This window comes from Schistocerca americana, chromosome 1 (assembly GCF_021461395.2).
Source record: "Schistocerca americana isolate TAMUIC-IGC-003095 chromosome 1, iqSchAmer2.1, whole genome shotgun sequence".
Classification (NCBI taxonomy): Eukaryota; Metazoa; Arthropoda; class Insecta; order Orthoptera; family Acrididae; genus Schistocerca; species Schistocerca americana.
Window position 1 is genome coordinate 420,656,249 of NC_060119.1, and position 24,256 is coordinate 420,680,504.

The window sequence follows — 24,256 nt, forward strand, 5'->3', positions numbered from 1 at the left end:
CCAAGGGAGCTAAGCATTACCTGTTAATGAAAATACAACACTGCACCACCAACTATTGCAAATGGGGAGCTTTTGACGAGATGTCACAGACCAAGACAGGAATGTCTTTGGCAATACAACACTCCATAACACAAAAAGGAATGAGGAGCTGAACTCAATAACAGCCAAGATATCAGCCTATGATCTGCAAGCCTGCAAAGCCGAGAGACAATCAAGAAGAGCCCATACATCATGAAAATGTTATGTACCACCTCCTTCCAGAGGCAGTTAGGAGATGAGCATTGTAGATGACCAGGAAGGTCTTCCCCAGACCCTGACAGCCATCTCCCAATTTCCACAACATGGATAGCAAAGCAGCACTGCCTCAGCATGCCAGGGGCTAACTATCCACACAAATGAGGAAACCTAACTTGATTGTTACACTCAGTACAGTAGTGTAGTTTAGTGCTGTAGTAGTGTAGTCCCATTTTTGTGAATTTTATATGACATTACACGCACTACTTGCACACACTTCTTCTTCAAAGAATTTAGAGTAGGTTGTATGTTGTGAAGGAAGTCAGCAACACCCAACATATGATTTTTACAGGGAGAGGACTAGCAAAGCTAAATCTCTTTCATGACATACAGCTGCTATACAGTGTTTGCATTCTGTACTAAACCTCAACAAAACTGGCAGTGCCACTCAAGAATTATATGTAGAACCCATGATGCACTTTAACTGCTTTGTCTCTAATTTTAGCAAGAAAACTAACACAGCACAGTAAAATAAAATTCATTGTTTCCCACTAGCTGCTAAGGGCTACTCCACTGCAGTACCATTTGATCACTAGTGCTGGTTGGAACAAAGACCAGACTTTTGTGGTGGAGTCTCCAGTCTTCTCACTTCTAAATGTTCAAAATTAAGGATCTATTATGTCGAGGAAAATGTGTAGATACTAATAGAATACATATTTATTTTACAAAAAATGTGATGTAAGTGAGAAACAATCCTATTTAGATTATGAGAAACTGCAACTGTGTGATTGTAACATGATGGTATCCCCTCTTTAACCAGATGCATTACGAACTGTCATGGAATTATGTTTCACATGAAAAATGACTTCTGTCCTTCAGGGAAGCAACTCTGATGAGGTGAAATATCTGTCATGTGGTGACAAATAACACCAAAAGACGTTATCTACAGGGCATTTCCTTGCCAACATTGCTTATTTCATTTGTTTAGATGTGACTCAATCACTCTCAAAGCTGAAGTCTTCTTGTCGAGCCAGGAACAAAAAACATGAGATAAAACACACACACACACACACACACACACACACACACACACACACACACACACACAGGTGTCTCTCCTAAGAGTCATGAGGTGAATTTCCTCTGGTGTTCCAGCAGATATTTGCAGGTTTCTTTTTTGTGTAGCTGGAGTGAGTCAACACAAACAGTGCTCATCAAGTCTTTCATACGATGCCCAGTATCAACGAAAAGCACTTTGTTTCCCACTGCAAACAAAATAATTTTTGAAGCAGAACTGGTCATAGCCATCTGATACAGTGATCCCAGATTAGTCCAGTGCTCTATTTGTTTTGTACACATATATTACCAGGGACAGTAAAGTTCTAAGCAGTGGCATCACCACCTGGCCCGCACTACAACCAAGCATACACTATTAATACATATCAATAACACAGATATAGGACTAGACTAATCTGAGAGCTTTCTGTCAAATGAGCACATAAAACCACAATTGAAAAATAATTTTGTTTGTAATGGGAAACAAAATAATGCTTTCTGTTGACACTGGGTGCCGCATAAGACGTGACAAGGCTCACTCCACCACACAATGCAAAAAGGGTGTTAATTTTAACTGAAGACATTGAAATATCTCAAAAACAACACATAGGATTAAAAAAAGTTATAATTCCAATTAGTTTGTCTTGGTGTGTGTGTGTGTGTGGGGGCGGGGGGGGGGGGGGGGGGGGTGAATCCAACGATACCGCATACCACATTCAACCCACCACCCCGCCCTGTGCAGATGGCAGTGAGTAACTTTGAAATCCTCAATGGGAACCCCTGTATTTCATTGTAGATTACAGTTCTATGGCAAAATCTACATACATTCTGTCTGAAGCATTTTCTTCATTTTGGCACAGGTGGTGCTGTAATCAGAGGAATAGAAATGGGTTCACAATCATTTTATGGCATGCTAATCAATGGCCCTTGAATAAACAATGGCCCGTGGACCTCACGTTCATGCTGCAAGGGTAAGACAGGCCATTATTTCATAACTTCTAACTGAAAACCCCATTCGCAACATTGTTTTCGTACTCTGCATTCGGAGCCTACATATCGTGCAGATATAGAACAGAGTGTGGTTCATTACAATATTTGAGCAGTGTTTACTGCCCTTCAACATACCTATCATTTGAAGAAGAGAAGTGCAAGTGGACAATGAGTGGTACAACCAAACAAGAAAAAATTGAAATGATCCTGATTTACAGAGAACTTAGGAGAAATGTTGAGGCTTCTGTTGTCTTGTATGCTGAGTGTTTTCCAGAGAAAGCTCTCTCTCATTTGTTCTTTTGCAAGGTTGTAAACACCTTTACGTCTGATGGCAGTGTACAAACTGTCAAAAGAAAAGAAAGCGAATGTTACAGGAGAAGCTAATGCACCACAATCCATGGATAAGCACCTAGCAATTACACCACAATTCTGCCATGTCTCTTAGAGCTATTGCCACAATACTGCATCATCATATGTATGATCCATATCAAAAGTCGCTGTATCAAGAATTTCATGGCACCATTTTCCTTAACCGGGTAGCATTTTGTGAGTGGGCATGTCAACAAATGATGATGTGAGGGGGCACTCAACATCATGGTCATCAGCGCCCTGACGAAAAGTCAACATGAAATCTCATGGGTGGGGACAAAGTCTATCCCCACATGCAGAGCAGATTATAGTGTATTAAAGTCTGTCGCACTTCCCTACCAGTTTAGGGATGAGGCCTGACATTCACAAAATTTCACCACTCTGTGAACCTGCGAGGATGGTGGGCAGATCTCCAGCGAGACCGAGGGCTACCCTAATATCAGTATACAGGACACACGTAGCCACAATACGCTGAACTGAAAGCGGCACACCACAAACTTCACATAATGGTGGATCCTCCTGCCGGAGGAGGAAGCCATGTGTGAAGGGGCTATGTAGAATGCACAGTCTGGTAAGCAAAACCTCCTTCCAGCGGCGAGGCTGACACGAAGTCCACCAAGCCTTTGTGGTCGATTTGAGCGACCACAGTTTGTTGTCTGACACCTGCAACCATTCAGTCTCCCACTGACGCACAATGCATCTGTCAGAAAATGAGATAATGACGTGCAACGGGATGGAACATTGATGGGCAGCACCATCCCAACATGCTTCCTTGCCAGTTTTGTCAGCCATGTCGTTACCCTGTATCCCAAAGTGACCAGGTACCCAGCAAAAGATCACCTCCTTGCCACGGCGTTAGATCCGCTGTATAGAGTTATGGACGAGTTGAATCAGCGGGTCTACCGGATAGGTCAACAAATCCAAACAACCCCCACATTTTATGCCAAGGTACTATTTTCTGATGTGTCTACATTTAAAAACCATGGTAACATTAATCAGCATAACATGCGTTACTGGAGTGTATATAATCCCCACTGGTTATGACAGTTGACCATCAGTGTCCTCGGTCAGTTAACATTTGGTGTGGCATTATGAGGAACAAACTCATTGGTTCATTAGTTTATAGATGGCACACTGAATGAACACAAATATTAAACATTTTTGGAACAGGAAGTAATGGTACTACGGCAGAATGTTGCCAAGGACATTCGGCAACATATGTGGTTCCAGCGCCATGGTTGCCTCGCCCATTACACAACTGAAGCATGGCAGGTATAGATCGTGTTTACCCTGGTTGGTTGATCGGCAGAGGTGACCCTATTAATTGGCCTGCTAGGCTGCCAGATTTGACATCGCTGAACTTCTTTCTGTATGGATATTTAAAAGATAAGGAGTACTACCACATGCCAACAGGCCGTGAAGACATAGTCAACCACATCAGAAATGCCCGTGCTGAAATTCTCGCAGATATGCTTTTGTCCTGGGTATGGTCATTTGAAAAGCAGATCAGGATCACTATGTGTACTGAAGTTGGTGGAACTGCATCTGAACACTTACTGTAATTGGGAAAGTAGAGTATCATTTGCCTCGAGTCATGGCCACAGTGGGACATCGAGTAGCCCCTATCTAATTTCAACAGAATACAGAACATTCTACTATCTCATACTAATAACCTATCCAACAGTGCCCTTCTACAAAATTGAAACTGATGCTGCCAAAAAATATTTTATTTTTACAGAAATTATGTACTTCTTAAATATGATTATAAACATCATCCTGTATACATACCTCATTTCTATCTATTTCATCCTGTAATGCAATTGTCTCCTCATGTAACTTCTCTGCTCAGGAAAGAATTCAGGTAAATTAGTAACAGATACTTGATTTAAAACATTTTTTCCTGGTAAATAATACTGTTTGTATAGCTTACCCACATAAGACTGCTTTTCTTTGTTCAGTTTTAGGCCCTGAGATTCTAAGTCCCGAATGATGGATTCTCCCATTCGTGAATTCTCCCATGTTCTGAAACATTATAGTTAGATAATTTTCCATTGTATTAGAATAAAATAAGTGAAATACTGTTTGTGCATATTTCAACATACCTCATGCTGTCTTCTGCTGATAATAAAACTTAACAGAAAATTACATTACTGCAATATGCTAAAAATTTAGAATATGAATTTGGGATTAAATGTACAAAATTCATAGAAGCAGAATACTACACTTACATACGAGCTGCCTCTTGCAAACCTTGAATCCATCGTTCTTGGTCAAACTGAGTTTCTGCTGCCAATATTACTGGGCCCTGAGGAACAGTGGCATCTCAGCGAAACAGAATGACTTGATGCACACATCTATTTACGAAATCAGAGCTACCATCACAGATATCACTTAAACAAATTAATTCCATTTATAGGTACTGCAGATGATAAAATAATACATACTGAAACATTTCTTACTCAAATGGGAATAAAACACTGTTGTACAAACTTCAATGCTAAACCAATGTATTGCTTTTAAAAAAGAAAAAAGAAAAAAAGGAAAAGAAAGAAATAAAGACCTACAGAGACCGTATGCACACGGCTCATGTACAGTGCTACACAACTGAAAATGAATTAACAACTGAGCAGGCAAAATCTATGGTACACATATCATTAAAATTACCGAACATTTGTGACAAACATTCATCCATCGGTATGAAAAGAAGGAAGGAAGGATGAAAAGGGTTTAGCACCCTGTTGACAATGAAGTCATTGGAAGCAAAGCAGAAATTCAGACTGGGGAAGAAACTAGTCTCATTCTTTTGAAAGGATCATAATGGGATTTGCCCGAGTGACTGAGGGAAATCAAAGAAAATTTATAATTGCATTGACGGACAGGGATTTGAACTGACATGCTCCTAACAGTAAATACAATGTCTTAATCATTACGCCACCTCACTTAGTCATTTCCATTACTAATACAATAACTGAGAACATTTTGCAATAAAACCATAACATACCAAAAAAGATACCTAGATTCATCTTGCTGTTTACATTAACTTTTAATTAGTTAGAGTTTGTTCTTATTAAGTTATTTATAAAAGGGAATAACTAATTAAGTGCCTACAGTTGTAAACTTCTAAAACCTTTTTTTCATTTCATCTTAATTTCTAGTTAGACACAAGGCCTATTAAAAATCCTGCACACCTTAATCATTATTCTCTCAAAGATAAGCTGCTGGTGCTAATTAGTTACCTTGGAAACATGGAGGAGAGGGAGGAGGGGCAATTACTAATTCTAATTTCCATTGGACAATTGCAGTAGGGTCAAAAAAGCAGTAATTATTGAGACTATTCTGTAGACATACAAGGTTTCCAGCTGAGAGAAACAGTCACCAAAAAGAAGGTGCCTTTCCAGTACAGCTAGTGGCAGCAGACTTTTAATTGTGACGGTTATAAAGGAAAAAGAAAATGGGATGTGCAAATGGTAAAGGGCAAGAAGCACAAAACTGGAAAAATGACATAACCTACTACATGAGTTGAGATGAAGTGCCTCATCCACTTGCAGAAAAAACACAAGAGATTGGAAGTAGGTGAAAAGTAGTATGAAACTTAATGACAGAAGGGAGAACTGTGACTCTTGACTAGATTCTACAGTGGCTTGATAAGCTCTGATTTAATAAAGATGTACAGTACATTAACAGGGAACTGAACAGGTTAATGTCAACAACGATGTGGAAAGGGGAGGAGCTCAATTTGGTGTTGTCATAGGTTGTGCTATTGGGAGGTGAGATTCAATACACCTCAATGACATTAGAGGAGTCATGAACGTTCATGGTAAAATTCCTGTGATTACTTGTGTAGAAGGAGTATTGGAGGAGGGGGGATTTGTTTTTCTTTTGTAGATTAACAGATTAATTTAACATTTAAGTAACTAAAGTTCTGTGTAACGTAAAAATGAGGCACATAAAGGCACCCCAATAAATGTTGAGATATTATGTAACCACGAGTGGTTGTTCGCACAGATAAGTTTGGGAAGCAGAGGAAAAGGATAGAGGGAGTGGCGAAGGGGGCAGGGGAATATGTGCATCACTATGAGTGCGTATAGAAGTACTGTGAGACAGAGGGAGGGAGGGAGAGAGGGAGGGTGGGGGAAAGAGAGAGGGGGGGGGGGGCTCACAGTAGCAGAGGGCAAAATAAGGATTAAATGTAGCTTAGCAATACTGATCAAGTTTTATGTATGTTATCATTTCTCATAATAATTCCCCTTCTCCTCCTTCAAATGGACTGCAGAAAAATGTTCAAACTGGAATTTATTTGCTAGACTGTAAGGATAATGGCACAGCCTCACTGACACATCATGAAATTCAAAGTGTTTTCAGTGACTATGCAGACTCCCAACACTTTCAGTGTGGGTCACAGTTCACAAGATACAGTAGTATTGTCATTAACAAAAGTAAGCTACATTCAGTTCTTGTGAGATTTATTTCCTTCAGCATTACACCACCGGCAACATTTTTGTGCACACTCAAGCTCTGGAGTCTTTGGTAGAGTAGCTTCTGAAAAACACAGTAGGCGTCTAGCAATTTCCAATGTATAGAAGGACATATGACCTGCTTGCTCATGGCTCCCACTCTGTCTTATGATGAAATTTCTAGGCCTTCTGTATATCCCTACATACCTGCCACTAGCACCACACACTGCAATAGGCCTTTCCAGCATCCATGGCACAAAATGTCAGTTTATATTTGAATGACTGTTATGACCACTGCTAAACCCACATTTATAATAAACATTAACAAGCTCCACAGTACCAACAGATATCTGATTGTCAAAAATACATAACATTTTACATGTTCTTCTTGCTGTAATATTCATCCCATGCCTTCAGATTTTTCAGTTCAGCATAGGTCTTTCAATTACATTTGACTAAGACCGAACATCTGACTACAATTTACATTAACTTCATATCATTTTACTTTTCATTTTCTTCCCGTATTACTGTATGTTTATCAGCCTTTTTGTATTTATCAGACTTCATCCTATTTCTACTTTATTTTTCACCTACAAAACAACTGTTAGTTTAACTTTATGTGCTTTCAAGAAAATGTGGAATTATTTTGATTTTATCAATTTCACTCTTCTTGAAACCAATTAACACTTACATTTATGAAGCTGTCACTACCAATTTTGATGATATACTCCTGGCCGACGTCAGATGATGGTTGAATTATACATCCTCCAATTGGTAATACACCCTTTGGATGAATGTTGAAGTAGCCTCTTTTGTCAAAGGATTTCTTTTCATTTTCTGAGTAATAGAGCAGGAATCCTTCTTTCACCATAAAAAACCTGCAACGATAATATAATATTTGAAAGTTAATGAGTAATATGTACACTGGTAACAAAAACAACAATGCCTCATCTGTGGTCAGTAGCAATCTATCCTTTCCATATTGTTGTTAACAATGAAACACTATTTCATTAGAAGCGTAGGGAGGATTAGCTAAAAACACAAACAGTAACAATCTGAAAGGGGTGGGCAAGGGGAAGGTATTGTGCAGCATGAGTGGAGGGAGAGAAGAGTGCTGTCTGACAGAGCATGCACGAAGTAGGGTGCATTGCAAGACTGCCAAAGGTGCAGTGCAGTGTCGGGAGGCTGTGAGGCAGGGATGTGGGGTGGGACAAACAGGGAGTAGAAAATGAGAGGAGCAGGGAAGGAGGAAGATGGGTGGGTGCACTGGCAGAGGGCAACACACAAAGAAGGTGAAGTGATGTGAATAGGGACGAGTAATAAGAAAACCAAAGAAAAAAGATAGGTTGCTACTCACTGTAAAACACAACGAAAAGACTGTTACACATTTAGCTTTCCGTTTACACGTCTAGTTCTGTATGACCAAATTGAGGAGCAAATCTCCGAGGTCAGTCAAGGAATGTGTCAGTACATGAAATTACAACATAAAAGTAATAATAGATAAAAATAAAATGTTTATGAACCCGAAAAAAGTCAATCCATAAGTTCAAGTAAACGCAATCAACAATACAACAAGAATCAGCTTAATTTTTCAAGGAACACCTTGACAGAATAAAAGGAGTGACCCATGAGGAACTCTTCAGTTTCAATTCGAAAGCGCATGGATTACTTCTAAGATTTTTTAATTCGAGTGGTAGCTTTCAGCACAAGAGTTAAAGAAGCCCAATCAGAATGCAGGTTTGATTTCTGCCGAGTATAATATTGTTAACAAGAAATGGCAGTAAGGAGAAAAATATATATATATATATATATATATATATATATATATATATATTTTTTTTTTTTTTTTTTTTGAGAGGCCAATGTCAAAATACCCAGACTCATGAATAGGGGTCGACACGAGGTATGAGGTTCGTGAACTTACACCACTTATAGCCCGAACCACCTGCTTCTGAGCCAAAACTACCCTTTCAGAATGGGAAGAGTTACCCCAAATAGTATAATACCATACGACATAAGCGAATGAAAATAAGCAAAGTAGACTAATTTTCATATCAAACGATCGCTCATTTCAGATACTGTTCGAATAGTAAAGATGGCAGCATTAAGTCTTTGAAAAAGATCCTGAATGTGGGCTTTCTATGACAGTTTACTATCTATCTGAACATGGAGAAACTTGAACTATTCAATTTCACTAATCATATGCCCATTCTGTGAAATTAAAATATCAGGTTTTGTTACAATGTGTGTTAGAAATTGTAAAAACTGTCTTACTGCGATTTAGTGTTAGTTTATTTTCTACAAGCCATGAACTTGGGTCATGGACTGCACTATTTGAAACCGAGCCAATGTTGCACGCTCATCCTTTACTGCCAAACTAGTGTCATTAGCAAACAGAAATATTTTAGAGTTACTCGTAATACTAGAGGGCATATCATTTATATAGATAAGGAACAGGAGTGGCCCCAACACTGATCCCTGGAGCACCCCTACTTGACAGTACCCCACTCAGACCCCACATCACAGATGTTATCAACATTGTGAGTAATGACCTTTTGCTGCCTGTTGTTAAAGTAAGAGGTGAATCAATTGTGAGCTACTCCCTATATTCCATGATGGTCCAACTTCTGGAGCAATATTTTGTGATCAATACACTCAAACGTCTTAGTTAAATCCTTAGTAAAATCAAAAAATATGCCTAGCATTCAAAACCTTTTGTTTAACCCATCCAGTACCTCACAGAGAAAAGAGAATATAGCATTTTCGGTTGTTAAACAACTTCTAACACTGAACTGTACATTTGATAGCAAATCGCCATCTTCGGAAAAGGAAACAAACACTCGAGCAAGCACAGCAATGTACACATGACTGCCATCTCTGGCAGCTCAGACAGGAATCCAACTGTCACATTGAATGGAAGTGGTAGCCTGTAGGGGATAGGGAAGGGATAGCAAGGTGGGGGTGTGGGTAAGCAGAGTGCTGTCTGCCAGCACATGCAGGGACTAGGAGGCATGAGAAGACTACCAACAGATGCGGCATTGGGAGGCTGTGGGGCAGGGAGAACCGAGGAGTGGAAAAGGAGCGGAGCAGGGAATGGGAAGGCAGGTGCATGCTGTGGCAGAGGGCAGCATACAAAGAGGGTGAGGGGACATGAGCAGGGAGGAAGTGATAGGACAAAGGAGGCAGAGAGTGTTGGGTGGAGGGTGTGCAGACAGTGGGATACGTAGGATGAGGCAGGAATAATTTAGGGAGCAGAGAATGTGTTGCAAGGGTAACTTCATCTACCATTTCAGAAAAGTTGGAGATGGAAGGGAGGAATGAGATGACCCAGGTTGTGACATGCCACTGAACTCAAGCATGTTATGTTCAGCTGCATGTTGTGACACAGGGTGGTCAACTTTGCTCTTTGTCACAGTTCGGCGGTGACCATCCATGCTGGTGGACAGCTGCTTGGTAGTCATACCATTAAAAAAGGTCATGCAATGATTGTGGCAGACATGGTATATGACATATAACACGGCTGTTTTCAGAGCCGGGACATACAACGTGGCTGCTTTCACAGCCATGTCATAAACCAGCTCTGCCACAGTCATTGTGCAGTTTTGTATATTGATATGACTACCTACCAGCTGACCACTTGTAGGAACAGCCACCACCAGACTGTGGCTGATAGCAAAGTAGAACCCCCTGTGACACAGCACGCTTGATTTCAGGGCACTTCACAGCCTGAGCCATCTGGATCCTCCACTCCACCACCAGCTTTTCCAAATTGCACAGATTGAAGTTATCCTTACAACACTTTCTCGACTCCCAAAATTAACCTCGCCTCCATCTATGGTAACTTAATGTCCCCACAGCCTTCAATTAACAGTTTGGGCCCCTTAATTTACAGCTTCCAGATCATATTTATCACACTACTCTCAAAAGGCAGTTAAAGCATAATAAAAAAAAAGGATCCCAATCAGCAGTTTTGTATTGTCATCTGGTCAATAAAGAACATTTGTATGGTGATAATTAGAATTTTAATCTTCAACCAGATAGAGAGACAATAAATGTATAGTTCCCAGCAGAAATGAATTTTACAGGAAATGGGATGTCACACAAATGCTAATTTCACAATCATACAGTTTATTTACCTGGTCATATAGAGTAAACATTAAAAAAAACTGCTTACAAATTAAGTAACACAGTGAACAAGTACTCGTGGTCTAAAGAGATACAATGGGACAAGAGAAGAATGGAAATCAACAACAGTGAACTGTTTAAAACATACAAGATTCAGAAACCCGAAAAGTTTGGGGTGGTACAGTGAGCAGATGACAAATAAGAGAAACAGGCACATGAGGTGGAACAAGGCAAAAAAGAAGTAAAAGGATTAAGATGAGTCCCAAAATATTTATGAGAAGATGATATAAGAATAAACAATTAAGAAATGATAGCACTATGATAGAAACAATAATATGTGGAAGGGCTGTAGTGGGGCTAGATGGGTGGTAACAACAAAACCCATGTTTTATAGCAAGCTACCTCCTGCAAAGTTTTGAGATAATGGTGACAAAAATAAGAGTGAAAATTTACTGTGTATACATACACACAGTGGTAAAGTCATGGCTAATTGTGGTCTGGTATGGACTTCCATGCATTATGTGAACACAAGGCATAAACTGTGCTCATGTACACTAATCTAGGATGAAAGCTTACTATTGATATGCCAAAATTAACATCTAAATGACACTTACTACCACTGGTAACACACAGGTGATGTTTACATCTGACTTTCCCCTTAATGAAATAGGTGTTACCAACTGCACAGCAGAAATAAATAGTGTTAAAATTATGGGTAAGCTAACTTAAAAAATGCAACTCTCTCAGAAAAAATTACATTCCAGTCCAATGAAGTATTGAATGGCAAGTTGTTTCAGGGTTAATCAAGCTGAACAGACATTACGTGATCAAAAGTATCCAAACAACCCCAAAAACATAGGTTTTTCATATTAGGTGCAGTGTGCTGCCACCTACTCCCACGTACTTCATATCAGCAAACCACAGTATTCATTAGACATCATGAGAGAGCAGAATGGGGTGCTCCGCAGAACTCACAGACTTCGAATGTGGTCAGGCGATTGGGTGTCACTTGTGTCATATGTCTGTATGCGAGATTTCCATACACTTAAACATTCCTAGGTCCAATGTTTCCGATGTGATAGTGAAGTGGAAATGTGATAGGACACGTACAGCACAGAAGTGTACAGGCCGACCTCGTCTATTGACTGACAGAGACCGCCGACAGTTGAAGAGGGTCATAATGTGCAATAGGTAGGCATCCATCCAGATCATCAAACAGAAATTCCAAACTGCATCAGGATCCACTGCAAGTACTATGACAGTTAGGCGGGAGGTGAAATAACTTGGATTTCATGGTCGAGAAGCTGCTCATACACCACACGTCATGACAGTAAATGCCAAACGACATCTCGCTTGGTGTAAGAAGCATATACATTGGATGACTGAACAGTGGAAAAACATTGTGTGGAATGACGAATCACAGTACACAACACGGCAATCCGATGGCAGGGCGTGGTACGGCAAATGCCTGGCGAACGTCATCTGCCAGCGTGTGCAGTGCCAACAGTAAAATTCGGAGGCAGAGGTGTTATGGTGTGGTCATGTTTTTCATGGAGGGGGCTTGCACCCCTTGTTGCTTATTGTGGCACTATCATGACACAAGCCTACATTGATGTTTTAAGCGTCTTCTTGCTTCTCACCATTGAAGAGCAATATGGGGATGGCAATTACATCTTTGAACACTATCAAGCACCTATTCATAATGCACAGCCTGTGGCGGAGTGGTTACCCGACAAGGGTCGACAGAAGCGTCCGATCCCACGTGTCGGCTTTGACCCGTGGCGTAAGGGTGTTGTCGTGTGTGACGTCATGATGGCGCGGAGTTTGGTTTGAGTGTGGCTGTCTCCAGTTCTGTTTTATCTTATTTTATTTACTTTTCTGATCTGTTCGTTCTATCTCGTGAGATTTTTTTTTTAAATTTAAAAACACTTATTACTTATTTTAATTATCTGTTTCCTCGAATTTCTGTTTTAGTTTATTATATTTATCTTTCTGATCTGTTCGTTCTACCCCGTGAGATTTTTTTTTTTTTAAAGACAAAAAACACTAATCAGTTACTGAAGCATCTTTATCTTCTATGGGTTGCAGGGGTTACGACCCCTGGGGAGGTGGGTGGGTATTCGTGCATGGCTGTCTTCACTTACACGTTGTAGCTACGCAAGGCGTCTAAATTTGTTTATATTTAGTTTGCCCCCCACCCAAAACACCCCATTGCCCGCGCTTGTCCCGTTAGTGTCATTAGGCTTCTTGTGGAAAGTGTGTGTGTGTGTGTTTTTGTTTCCGCCATATTTGTGACGTCATGGGTCAAAGCAGACGGGTGGGATTGGATGCTTCCGTATTTCCCACGACAATAACATCCCTGTAATGGACTGGCCTGCACAGAGTCCTGATCTGGATACTATAGAACACTTTTGAGATGTTTTGAAATGCTGTCTTCGTGTCAGGCCTCACTGACCGACATCGATACCTCTCCTTGGTGCAGCGCTCTGTGAAGAATGGACTGCCATTCCCCAAGAAACCTTCCAGCATCTGCTTGAACATATACCTGCAAGAGTGGAAGCTGTCATCAAGGCTAAGGGTGGGCCAACACCACATTGAATTACACCATTACCAATGGAGGGCACCATGAACTTTTAAGTTATTTTCAGCCAGGTGTCCAGGTACTTTTGATCACACAGCATACCAATTCACTGAAAAATTTATTTTATGAGCATGGTCTTATTCTGGTAAATAATCTATTGCAAAGCCTACAATCATAAATATTCTCCATCCACTGTCCCTTAAGAGTCACAGCATTCAAAATTTACAAGTATATCCTGATTAAAAACGAAAAATATGCAACAACAACTTTCAGAACACCCAAAAAGCTTTATCACAAAAGAATTTGTTAAAATGCAAATAAATGTGTAATAAAATTTTAACTTAATAAAGTAACTGATGCACTGTGGTGTTTCAGAGGGAAGAAAGGACCTTTGTTGAAAATATAATAATGTAAAACTAATTGGGACACAAAATGAAAGAACTGGATCAATTTTATTTATTGTTCCCGTTTTTTAATTACAGGTATCCTTTTAACCTAAGATGTAATATTTATCCCATTAATACACCCTACCCAAATAATATTTCCGTAAGCAAGAGGAAGTTTTAGAAAGCTCTGATAAGATTGGGCATTTCTTTGTCTCGTGGCAGTGCAATGCATTTATGAGAAAAGGAGGACAATAGCAAACGTTGCAAAATACGTTATCCTCAGTATGAAATGGTTGGGCTCATTCCAACCAATGTTTCACTGAGCTTCCTACATACAAAACAATCCAGTTTTCATTCAATATCTCGTTAACTTTCAAGTGCGGAGGTAAAGGACATGCAAAAGGTCGATAGCAACCAATGGAAAACCCAGTACGAAATGCTCATACGAATTTCAGGCACCTCAAATGAGAACTGAGGTAACATGTTGAGGGAGATTGTACAACAGCTGCAGAAATCTGGTTAAGCCATCTGAAATCTCATGCCACTGGTAAAGTTTTTCACACAGCTGAATACTGGAACAAGTAAAATGTAAATGTACACATTGTGTCTGGATTTCAAATGTCAGTTGTAACTTAAAGCTTACAAATTTTTCATTCACTATTGTGTTTCAAGTTTCCCTAAATTAATAAATGTATAAATCTACCATGTACATAAGTTCCAAACAACTGCTAATTTGTTTTTGTAACAAAAAGACGTACTGCACTGATCTACAGTTTGTAGAATATATAAAAACATACAGAAAAATATACCGGAAGGTAACAGCAAAAGCAAAGCAACTATTTAATCACTGTCTAATCAGAAAGGCTGATTAGAAATCTAAAACTATATGGAGAATAGTAAAAAATGAAACTGGAAGAATTTGTGATAATGAAGAAATAACATTCAAAAACAGTGAAACCCACAACACAGAAAAATAAAATAGCAGCTTACATTAATGACCACTTTTTAAATGTACCGCACACACTAAATTTAAATTTCAAAGAACAAAAAAATAGTAGAGGCCCCATGGGCTGGCTGTAACAAGAACATTTCCCCAACAAATGAACAAGAAGTAATTAGGAAGATTAGGAGCCTGAAGCCTAAAATGTCAGCAGGTGCAGATGAAGTACCTGTTATAATTATAATAATGGCTGCTGTGCCGACTAAAACCTTTAGCTCACATTGCAAATCTATCATTTAATGAAGGTGTTGTTTCCTCAGCGGCTAAAGGACTCAACAGCGATACCACTCTTTAACAATGGAGACAGAAATAAAATAGAAAACTACCATCCTACATCACTTCTCTCTTGCTTCCTCCAAAACATTTGAGAAACTAATGAAATTAAGAGTCACCAATTACCTCAACAAAAATAAACTTTGGAACTGCAATCAACATGATTTTCATGCAAAACACAAGACAGAAAGTGCAGTCACAGACAACATACAAAAAATTATTAAAAAATTTGGAAAATGACAAAAGTGGAATAGGAATTAATTTAGATATGAATAAAGCAGCTGATACTGTCTGTAGCGAAATCCTCCTTGATAAGTTGGAAGCAATAGGTATTACAGGAAAAACAAAAATGTGGTTTCTATCTTATCTCAAGAACAGATCTCAGGTCGTAGGGCTCACCACTGTTAGCTTGAATCAAAAAATAAGGCTAGTTTCAGAAGCAAAAGAAGTAGCCATAGGTGTCCGACAGGGAAGCAGCTTAGGCCCACTACTCTTTCTTATTTATGTGATGATTTGCATTTACCACATAATAAAGCCGAACTTGTATTATTTGCCAATGATACAAACCTATTAGTGAGTGACATTGAACGCTCGTTACATATTACTTGAAACAACATCTTGAAAAGTACTGAGATTTGGTTCTGTGCAAAAGAGCATTCACTGAATGCAAAGAAAACAAACTACCTACCATTTGTACAAACAATTCAGGATGTGGAGATTATTCTAGAATTGGATGATAGTTAAATAGTAAGCGTGCAGTTTGGGTTTCCACATGGATGAAGCTTTAAATTGGAAAAACCAAGTTAGATACGTTTCACACAGACTTAACTCAACCTGATTTGCCCTGAGAATTATTGTAAATGTTCGAACTTCTGAGGGACAAGAATGGCATACTCTGGATACTTTCATTCTGTTGCTTTATATGGGATAACTTTCTGGGCCAGCTCAAAATCTAACTTAAAATAAATTTTTACCCTATAAAAACCGGACTGTTCAAATAATTACACACAGCCATGCACAAGCTCACTGCAGGCCACTGTTTCAGAAATTAGGAATTCTATCGCTATTCATATTCAGGCGTGTACTTGTAACCAAGGCGAGCCTCAACAATTATAAAATTTAGATTAGGACTTAAAAAAAACACTTATTTGAAAAATGTTGCTATTTAGTAAATGAATTTTATTAAGATCAAGGTAAACAAATTGGAAACTAATCATCACAATAAATGTAATGGGCTTGTTTCTTATAAGTTCTGAGATATCTTTCCTTTGTTGATGTATTCCTTCAAAACTCCAACGTTTTAGTCTATCTATTATTATTATTATTATTAATGGTGATTAAAATTTACATCATCTTGAAATAGAAGGTAAATTTATTATTAATTTAATGTAATCTCATTTCTGTAATAGACCAGGAAATTAATCGACACAAAAGAGGAAGTACTGCTGTGAGAAGTTTTATATTTTCTATTTATTATGTTGCAGTTTAAAGGACTTTAGCCTATTATCTATAGTTTACTTTAAATGAATTATCTCTGTAATAGTGATTAAATTAATCTGATTTATCTTTCGACAAAATGTAGATTTACGGTTTTATTTTTGTATGCAATTCAGTTCTGTGCTGCATTGTTAACCTATTTCTATTTGTGACGAGTCCAATAACGTTTGTACGATGGAATGGATGCTAAATAAATAAATATTAGATATCCCATCTATTGTATAATAGAATCCACTTAGGTCAGCTGCGGCCTACATTGTTTTATAAAAACTTAAACCTTGTTTCATGCACAGCAACAAGTTCAACAGTGTCGTGTATTCCTTTCATTTTACCTTTTGTTCCATTTGTTGGAATGGGGAGAAAAAGATTTTTTTAACAAAATTCCACTCAACTGTACTTTGGTTACTATGTTAAACGGCTCATCAGCATCGATCATTTTCGATCATACGCATCGTAAAGCATACTTTCTGCAGCTCATGACATGATTTGACGTATACAGACTTTACGCTCCGTTCCCGGAAGTCGATAACCGGAAGGCGGAAAGTATAGGTCCGTTTGAGCAGTTACCAGAATGCGCCAGACAACAGGCTGTAATGCGCATGCGCAGCTACGATGACGTAGGCAGCCCGTGCTTGGTGCTTGCTCTGCTCATACGCTTTTCGTCGTATTTCTGGTGGGGCATCACGTGACCATGTGTACTGTGTAGCCGTGCCGCCCGTGCGGCATGTTGTTGAGAGAATATACTGAATTGTTTTATCATATCCCACATAGATAAAGGATGCAAATAAGGAAGTAGTTCTTGGCTTTTGAGTCATTTCAAAATTAGACTCCACAGCTCGAAGTACCATAAAATTTTTCACAGATTTTTTCTTTTAATTCGTGCTCTGCAATTTTGTTATGTAGCATTTCCAACACGTTTACATCTACACATCACTGCAAAAAGCTACTAGGATGGAATACAAATTACTTGCAACAAAAAAAGAGTTTCTTGTGTAGCTTACACCGGAATAAAGGACAATAACTTTCATAACTATTTCAAAATGTGAAAAAATTAACATGGTTGTCTATGAGGCAAAGAAACGGTACAACTGACAGTTTATATTCTACTCTAGGAATAAATATGAAGCCATGTGGGGAGTTAAAACGATAAAACATGGTATGCTGCCAGTCTAAAATTTAGCATAGAATGGCATTCTATAAATTTAAGACGTAAACACAAATAAAGAAATAACTTCAGGCCCAGAGGAAGTACGAGACAAGTGCCTTGTGATCGAAAAACACTTTCACAGAAGGCAGATCTATAAAATTCTGCTACAGCTGTCATTATATTTGAAACAAAATATTTAGTTCAAAACCACTGACCATATTTGCCCACTTAGCTTCAAGTCAATGATTACGTGTGTTCTTACGTATATAGCATTAAGAGATCTTACAGTGTCATGCAAGGAACAGGACATCAGAGACTACTCCAGCAGCATCGGAATTCCATAAACCATACTAAATGCTTCATTCCGCTCTAATTGCACATTTCTATGTCCAGATGGACTCTGAAGTTCCTGATATTCAGCTTTTCATGTGGTTCTCGTGATACCAATTTTATTGGAGGTCCAGTACTGTATTCTCATATTTGGTTCTTTATTATGGTATAACGTCATTCGTCCCAGAAAATGAAAATTTGCACTTTAAATTGAACGAGGTTGAAAGTAGCCAATAGCGCGGAATGAAACACTTCGTTTCGTTTCAAATAAACTAACTGCCTCAGAGGAAAAAAACTCAAGCAAATTTCTCTATAAAACACAGAAATAGCTTCATTAAGACATTAATGGTTGATTACTAATAACCTGGAAATAATATAAAATCAGAGAATTGAAACTACTAACTTATTTTGGTCTTTCATGGTTATGAGAATGTATATTAATTCACTTGATGGCTCCCGGCCACAGAAATCTGTTTTGTTTTCATTTGACATGGGAGCTGTAAACGAAGACACGGCCACGGGTCACGTGAGGAAGGACCCCCCCACTATAACTCAGCTTGCTCTGCGCATGCGCGAATCTGGCAGCTTGGGCGCGCCAGGAAAATTTTTCCGGGTAGCTTCTGGCTACTTGCTGCTACTGCTCGTACACCAAACAGCCACGCTCCAAGTAGCCAGAAGCGGGAGGAAGGCACTGCTCATACGCGAATTCAGCTCTGCGCATGCGCACGAGCCCGCTGGCAACTGCTCATACGAACCTTATAACATACATATATCGTACCTACACACATCGTATGCATCCGCCGATGGAGTTTTCTCCTATGCAATAAAATATCCTACACTCTGATAATAAACAAGTTATTCTAGTGTTTTAAGTCACAAATAATGGTTTTATTACAAAAACATGCAACACACTGCGGAATTTCAGATTATTTATTGTGAAAGTTAATAAATACACTAGAACTACTTCTTCAGTCCTACGCGGAAGGAGACATTTTGAGAATTTTCCAGCATTATGACGTCACGGGAATTCCATTGTGAAGGTATACGTATGACTGAAGATACTTGCGAATCAGTACTGTTCGGGAATTGCGTTGCGATGGTGCGGAGAAGATGAGGTACGTCTAAATATTATTTAAGTAGCTGTAGGCGTTGCGTTACAGAGTAGAGACATGAGAAGAAAACTAGGTGGTCAGACAGAAGAGTTCGTGAAATTCTTTATTTAAGTTGAAAGAGCAGTCTTGAAGGTGGAAGAACAAAGATTACAAGCGATTTTATCAATCATGCTAGCGGGACTAGAAACAGGGCTGTAGTAGAAACAGCAGGCACGGCATGGGCTAGATGCCCAAAAGTTGCAAGTGTAAATGGCTGGAAAAGAGCACTCCAAACGTGGACATGTTAAAATGGGACTGTCATACGTGCGGAAATCACGGAAGCTTTGATAATTTCATTTCAGTTGAAAGACCATATTGCTTTAAAGATAATCCTCGTGTGTTGTGCGTGTAAATTAACATGTGATTTTTTTTTTTTCCAGTCCTTTGTGAAATCTGTCATGGCGTCTGGAGGGTGTGAATGTGAGAAGAGAACTTGTGTGACAGCGGGGGAGAACTGATAGTAGCAGAGATCTGATAGTTGGAAACAACGCTTTGGTTTGTAAATTTCTCGATGTAATTTTATGCTGTTGAATTACTGTTCTTGATTCGTGCTGAATTGTATTTACGTTCCACGAATATTGCTTGTTCTATTGTAACTTTCCAATGTGTTGTAAAATAAAATAAAATATATTGTTTTGCTTCTTTATTTGAACCTATTATTCCTCTCTTCGTATAATGTGTGTATTCATGTACAGACGTCATGGGGAAAGGAGTCTTAAGGGTTGCGAATGCCACTTCGTCTCATCGGCCATTATGAAGAATGTGACGTAGTATTTGTAAGTGATTATTATATACAGAGCGCTATGATTTAAGTGTATTGTGAGATCCTTACAAACTGCATTTGTACATGAAATTTTCGTGATTTATATAGATCATATTGCCAAGTCTTTTTACTACTTTTTTACCCGTCGAACAAATGTGTCACGTATGCTGTATTTGGCAGGAGTCTGGAAGTGCTTAAGGAGACTGGACTCCTGAAATATCTGGTGGTTCGTCAGAAGTACGTGCGCACTCATTATCAGGTACAAGGATTTTGCATATGTTAATTTCTTAAAATTCTACTTAACGAAATTTTTGTTTTCTGCTTAAACAGTGGGTAGAAACAGATGACAGGATGCCTATGGGCAATTTGATATTTTCAAGTAACGGTGGATTATTAGATTTTATCATTTTGCTCGCTAATACTTTAATTTGAATTGTTTTATCAAGTCGCGACTCTCCTTAATTGTATGGTTCCGTATTTTTCACTTCATATTAGTTAAATGGTGTGGTAATATGACGTCTTCTGTGCATTGTCGTGGTTGGTGTAAGAAATTCTATCAGTATGTTTTGAAGTGTGACATATTGCGTTTAGTTGTTTATTTTGAGGTGTAAGATTGGGCAATATGTCTATTATGTTACTTTTCTTATTCCTGTTTATATCGCCCATTTGTTTTTTTTTTTTAGCATTTGTTGCTAAATGGTGTCAGGTGTATTCTTTGGGTTATCTCATCACTATAAGCAGCTCTTTTAGGTATTTTGATGTTTCCACAGTTCAGTATCGTGTTGACCTCTTGATAGCATAGGTGCTTTTCCACACTTCATTTCTTCTCATTAGAAGCAAATGTGTTCCTAAAAGTGCCTCTTATGCAATTAATGTGCTGTATCTGAGATCCTGCAGAAAATTGGAAATTGTAGTATAACTTTTTCATTTTGTACCTGAAGCAGTTAAGATCGTTTCTCCTTGCTCAGTACAAGTCTTCTCACATTTGTAACAGTTCCATACCATGCATTTTATTTATAATTATTAGCTTGTCCAAATAGTTGAGTTGGTCTGCTGTAAGTAGGGAAATGAAGTGTTGTGTTGTATGTATGTAAAACATGTCCGGGGGGGGGGGGGGGGGGGGGAGGAATTTGGGTTATCTGCTACAGTTAAGGGCCTGTGAGGCTAGCCCCCCAAATGCTATTAGCTGCTGACAGAGCTAAATGTAGTGTTGTTCAGTCATTCCACTTTCAAGAAGTGAACCGACTATTGTCCACAATGCTCGGAATCGGAGCTCCCTAACTTGGATGGGCACATCTGCACAGATAGGTACATCTGAATACTTTTGCCTATTACTGTTTAGTGCCTGGTCAGCATTCAGAACCTAACAATTCAATGTGTGTTATCAAGTGACTGCTGTGCCAGACTGGTAAGCATGTGCAGTGCATGATAGAAGTGAGATTCTCATCTCCACCTTGGCTACTCATGTTTAGGGATCTTGTAGTCCACTTCTGAATTTGTTCAGAACACTGTGAACAAACATTTGAGGATTTTTTGCCATTTAGTCTGGCTTCTGCTTGTTTAAAAGTTTCTATTTTGTGGACTACTTGGAGATGTTTTTACTTTGTTAATTTAGTTTGTGGTTAAAATTTTGTTCTGAGAGTTTAGTTAACAGCTGAGGTTTCACAGTAGGTTAACTGCATATACTGTTGTTCATTGCTGTTCATGTGCATTTAGGACCAGTATAGCATGCAGCAAGATGTTGTGCAGTACTGATCTACGTGGCCCAGCTTAAGATGTTGAGGAGCTCCCTAAAACTGTTGATAGTGCAGTACTTACTTGGATGCAGGCAGTATCCAGTGAAGGTAAAGTACATTGTAAAGCTGCATTTTTTGATGGTCCAATATGAATTTAAAGTATTTTTATTTATTTCATGGCCAGTAAAAAAATTCTGGTAGCAGGGGATAATATTTGAAGTCTCCGTTGTCATTTGTGTAAGATAAACTGTCTGCAGAAAATCTGGAATCAAAATGATACATTGCTACTTACTGCAGAGAGTGGTTGGATCTTGAGCAAAATTATGGCGAGACAAGATGGTAAACATATGAACAAATTAATCCATTTGGTGACTTCACGTATACCCATTGTATCTTCTGTTTGCAAAGGCATTCACTTTGCAATATTTCTTGAGTCAATTCTAGTGCATGAATCTTGCAAAAGAATGCCTCGTAGCACACGTAAGTAATGCGTTGTAAGACTGATCCAATACTTCCTTGATATTGAATGAGCATGAACTTAAGTTTGACTTACAGTGATCGAGTTATCAGAATTAGATGTATTCTCTACCTTACACAGGTTACTTTCTTCCCTAAAATATGGAAAGAAGTAAAAATGAAAAATTGAATATTTGAAAGAAAAGATGTCTTCGCTACCTTATTTTGTCAGAACTGCAGCTGTTGACACGCTTGGTAAGTCACTGTACATATAGCGTGAACACTTTTTTTAGTATGCTTGGTTTCACTTTAACCAATTAAATGTATGGAGCTACAAATTGAAACAATATTACCACTTAAACTTACTATGTACATAGTTAATAGATATCCACAAAAAAAAATAAACTTGTGGATCTTCCTTGTGAACATACAGGAGGGATTAAATGTATGTGCTTCAATAACTATGAACAGTATTAGTATTTTGGCTGGACTTCCTGCCAAATATCCAAAACCAAAGGCGCTCTTTTACACAGCACCCAGGATTTAGATACGCTGTACTTCATTAGTGCTTAGTGGGACACTATCAGATTGCACTGCAAGTTGAGGTGGTACTCTGTGCCAGTCACTGAACAAAGGGTTAGCTCCATGTAAGTTGGGCATTAGTGTGTTGGAGATAAGGTCAGTTTTTTGCTATCCAGTCAGTAAGTACTACTGCCTTACCCTTGTTTGCATGGCCAAAACATTGCTGTGTTATGATGGAGGGACCGACTAAATTGAGCTATATGCAAGTAAGCCAACATTATCTGTACTTGTTTTTGATTGTCATGGTTCCTTAATTTAAGAGTGATGAGCATTCCTTAGATCACTATAAATGCAGATCGTGTACTGGCAGTGAAAGTCAGCCAGGATTGCCTATGTTGTGTGCTATGAAAGAGGTAAGTTCCATGTAAGAATAAGTAACAAAGCACTATTTGTAACTGAAAAATTGAAAACCATGTTTGGGCTGTAAAACAAAATTATTTTTGATGAGCTGGAGTGCCAATTACAAATTATTACATTTTAGCACATCATACAACAAAACAGACCATCAGATGATCACTAAAAACAATCTCTGTGCATTTTGTGAAAGTACAGTAATTGTGTTGTACAGATGTTTAACTGGTGACACTCATTAGTCATTAAATACTTTAAAGTGATTACTCGCAGGACTTCCTTAAGTCAGAAATTACGTTGTACCAAACCATGCAATATACTTCGAAGGGCTCACCTTGTTTAGAATGTACAAAAAAATTGAACCAATGCATTGAGAACTTCACTGGTTAGTAAGTCCCCTTTCATAGTATTTGGTGAATACAATAACTTGTTCAGTCCCCTTCTATTTGCTTGATATCCTTGCTGAGATCTTGAGTGATTGCTTGTAAGCCATTGTGATGTGAAATGTCAATCAGTATAATGAACCACGTAACAGTTGTGGGAAACACTGCTTAACATTTAAGGGGTGACACTGTTTGAATTGGATTTCTCTATGGTAAGGAAAAGGTGGAGATAATGTTGAATTATAAAGAATTTTTGTAATTGTATACTACTAGCAACTGTCATCGTCCTGAGAGATCTTGATATAAATTGTTGAATGATTTGTCTGCAAATTTAAATGCTTTACAAACTTTGTAATAGTTTGCATGGTTGAAGCAGGCTTATAAGTCAACTG

At 38.6% G+C, this 24,256-nt stretch overlaps 1 protein-coding gene and 1 long non-coding RNA gene across 5 annotated transcripts in view; one reads left to right on the forward strand and one right to left on the reverse strand.

Moving 5' to 3' along the window:
- LOC124602378 (pleckstrin homology domain-containing family D member 1-like) overlaps positions 1-17,507 on the reverse strand; it is a 167,502-nt gene extending 149,995 nt beyond the window's left edge. For all 3 annotated transcript variants that reach the window (XM_047136320.1, XM_047136319.1, XM_047136318.1), the window contains exons 1-5: positions 17,298-17,507; positions 7,795-7,981; positions 4,878-4,954; positions 4,580-4,671; positions 4,438-4,490 (exon numbers count right to left, since the gene is read on the reverse strand). In XM_047136320.1, the coding sequence (XP_046992276.1) occupies positions 4,438-4,490; positions 4,580-4,671; positions 4,878-4,954; positions 7,795-7,981; positions 17,298-17,401 (513 nt within the window). In that variant the 5' untranslated portion in view covers positions 17,402-17,507. The remainder of the gene's footprint in view (positions 1-4,437; positions 4,491-4,579; positions 4,672-4,877; positions 4,955-7,794; positions 7,982-17,297) is intronic.
- Positions 17,508-19,229: 1,722 nt separating this feature from the next.
- On the forward strand, positions 19,230-22,224 carry LOC124602415. 2 transcript variants are annotated; one of them, XR_006978585.1, is made up of 4 exons: positions 19,404-19,557; positions 19,974-20,369; positions 20,537-20,615; positions 22,073-22,224. It is a non-coding gene; the product is annotated as an uncharacterized LOC124602415 (long non-coding RNA). The 2 variants fall into 2 exon arrangements; XR_006978586.1 differs by lacking the exons at positions 20,537-20,615; positions 22,073-22,224 and having other exon boundaries at positions 19,230-19,557; positions 19,974-20,228.
- Positions 22,225-24,256: the final 2,032 nt, after the last annotated feature.